General features: G+C 38.8%; 1 protein-coding gene across 3 annotated transcripts in view; it reads right to left on the reverse strand.

Annotated features, from left to right (window-relative positions):
- The window catches only part of LOC107692230 (microtubule-associated serine/threonine-protein kinase 3-like), a 45929-nt gene that overhangs the window by 12168 nt on the left and 32542 nt on the right, over positions 1-1219 (reverse strand). For all 3 annotated transcript variants that reach the window (XM_016491193.1, XM_016491192.1, XM_016491194.1), the window contains 2 exons: positions 1029-1150; positions 496-696 (listed from right to left, as the gene is read on the reverse strand). In XM_016491193.1, coding sequence (XP_016346679.1) covers positions 496-696; positions 1029-1150 — 323 coding nt within the window. The remainder of the gene's footprint in view (positions 1-495; positions 697-1028; positions 1151-1219) is intronic.

Genomic DNA, 1219 nt, shown 5'->3' on the forward strand with positions numbered 1-1219 from the left:
TATATATATATATATATATTTCCCACTATGTTTATAAATATTTTTTATAAACTTTTTTTTATATCCCTGACGTAAAAAAACCCCGGAAAAGTAGCATCTCTACTATATCAACTCACAAACCCCCTGCAGTTCCTTCATTAACCCGTTTGGGAAACCCTGGCATAATGTAATGTTTAATGCACTTAATTTTGTTGATAAAGAATAGAATATATTTTCTTCTCTTTGTTTTTTATTTTTTATATCATTATGGTGCACATTAATCTCATGTTATGAGTTAGGACAAAAGTAATCTAAAAGTAATCAGAAAACATCCAGATTACCTTACCTAAAATGAGTAATCTAATAGATTACATTATTAACTACAACTTTCAGCATGTAATTTGTAATCAGTAACAGACTACAATTTGCAAGTAATCTACCAAACCCTGATCACTCTGTAAATATGAGGAGCACCATTTTGTAGTGTTGCAGTGGTGACTACGTTTGGGGTCTGACCTGGCGTGATGATGAGCGAGAGGGTGGACACTGATGCAGACTTGGGGACTTTGCGTCCTGGTGAGAGTCGCTGCCTGTCAGGCGTCTCCAGCTGGTTTCCAAAGCACTGAGGACTCCCTTGTTCCCTTGGCGACGAGTGTTTCGTTCCTGTGCTGTTGCTACGTAGTCTGATTCGTCGCAGGTTGGATACGACAACTTCAGCTGCAGAATTAAAAGGTTTGCATCAAAGCACTACTCCAGCTTAGTAGCACAATGTTATTATATTTAGGTGAACTTTAATTTGAACATTGCTAGGAGACACCTTTAGAACACCTTTAGAGTCTAATAATAAAATAATTAAAAACAACTCAATTAATTCCATACTGACAAATGTGTGTTTTTTTTTTAAACAAAATATAGTTTAATGGCTGTTCTCAAGTTACCCTCCATTGGCAGGTGTGACAAAATGTTCATTTTGAAAATTTGTGAAGGGCAATAAATTGATGAGAAAAAAACCCCTCTAAAAATGTGTCAGATTCTCAGAGTCAGCTTACCCTCGTCGTCTGTGGAGAGGGCGAATCGAGGCATGGCCTCCAGGCTGTGTGTGCTGCTCACCACTAGGGGGCTCACAGCTCGCTCAGGCTGAGAGGAGCTGGAAGAAGTGCGAGGGCGCAGACTGGAAGAAACAAACACACATCCAGAGTGCTGGAAAATAACATCTACTGTAATTGAGCCTCTATCACTA

This window comes from Sinocyclocheilus anshuiensis, unplaced genomic scaffold (assembly GCF_001515605.1).
Source record: "Sinocyclocheilus anshuiensis isolate Anshui unplaced genomic scaffold, SAMN03320099.WGS_v1.1 scaffold827, whole genome shotgun sequence".
NCBI classification, from domain to species: domain Eukaryota; kingdom Metazoa; phylum Chordata; class Actinopteri; order Cypriniformes; family Cyprinidae; genus Sinocyclocheilus; species Sinocyclocheilus anshuiensis.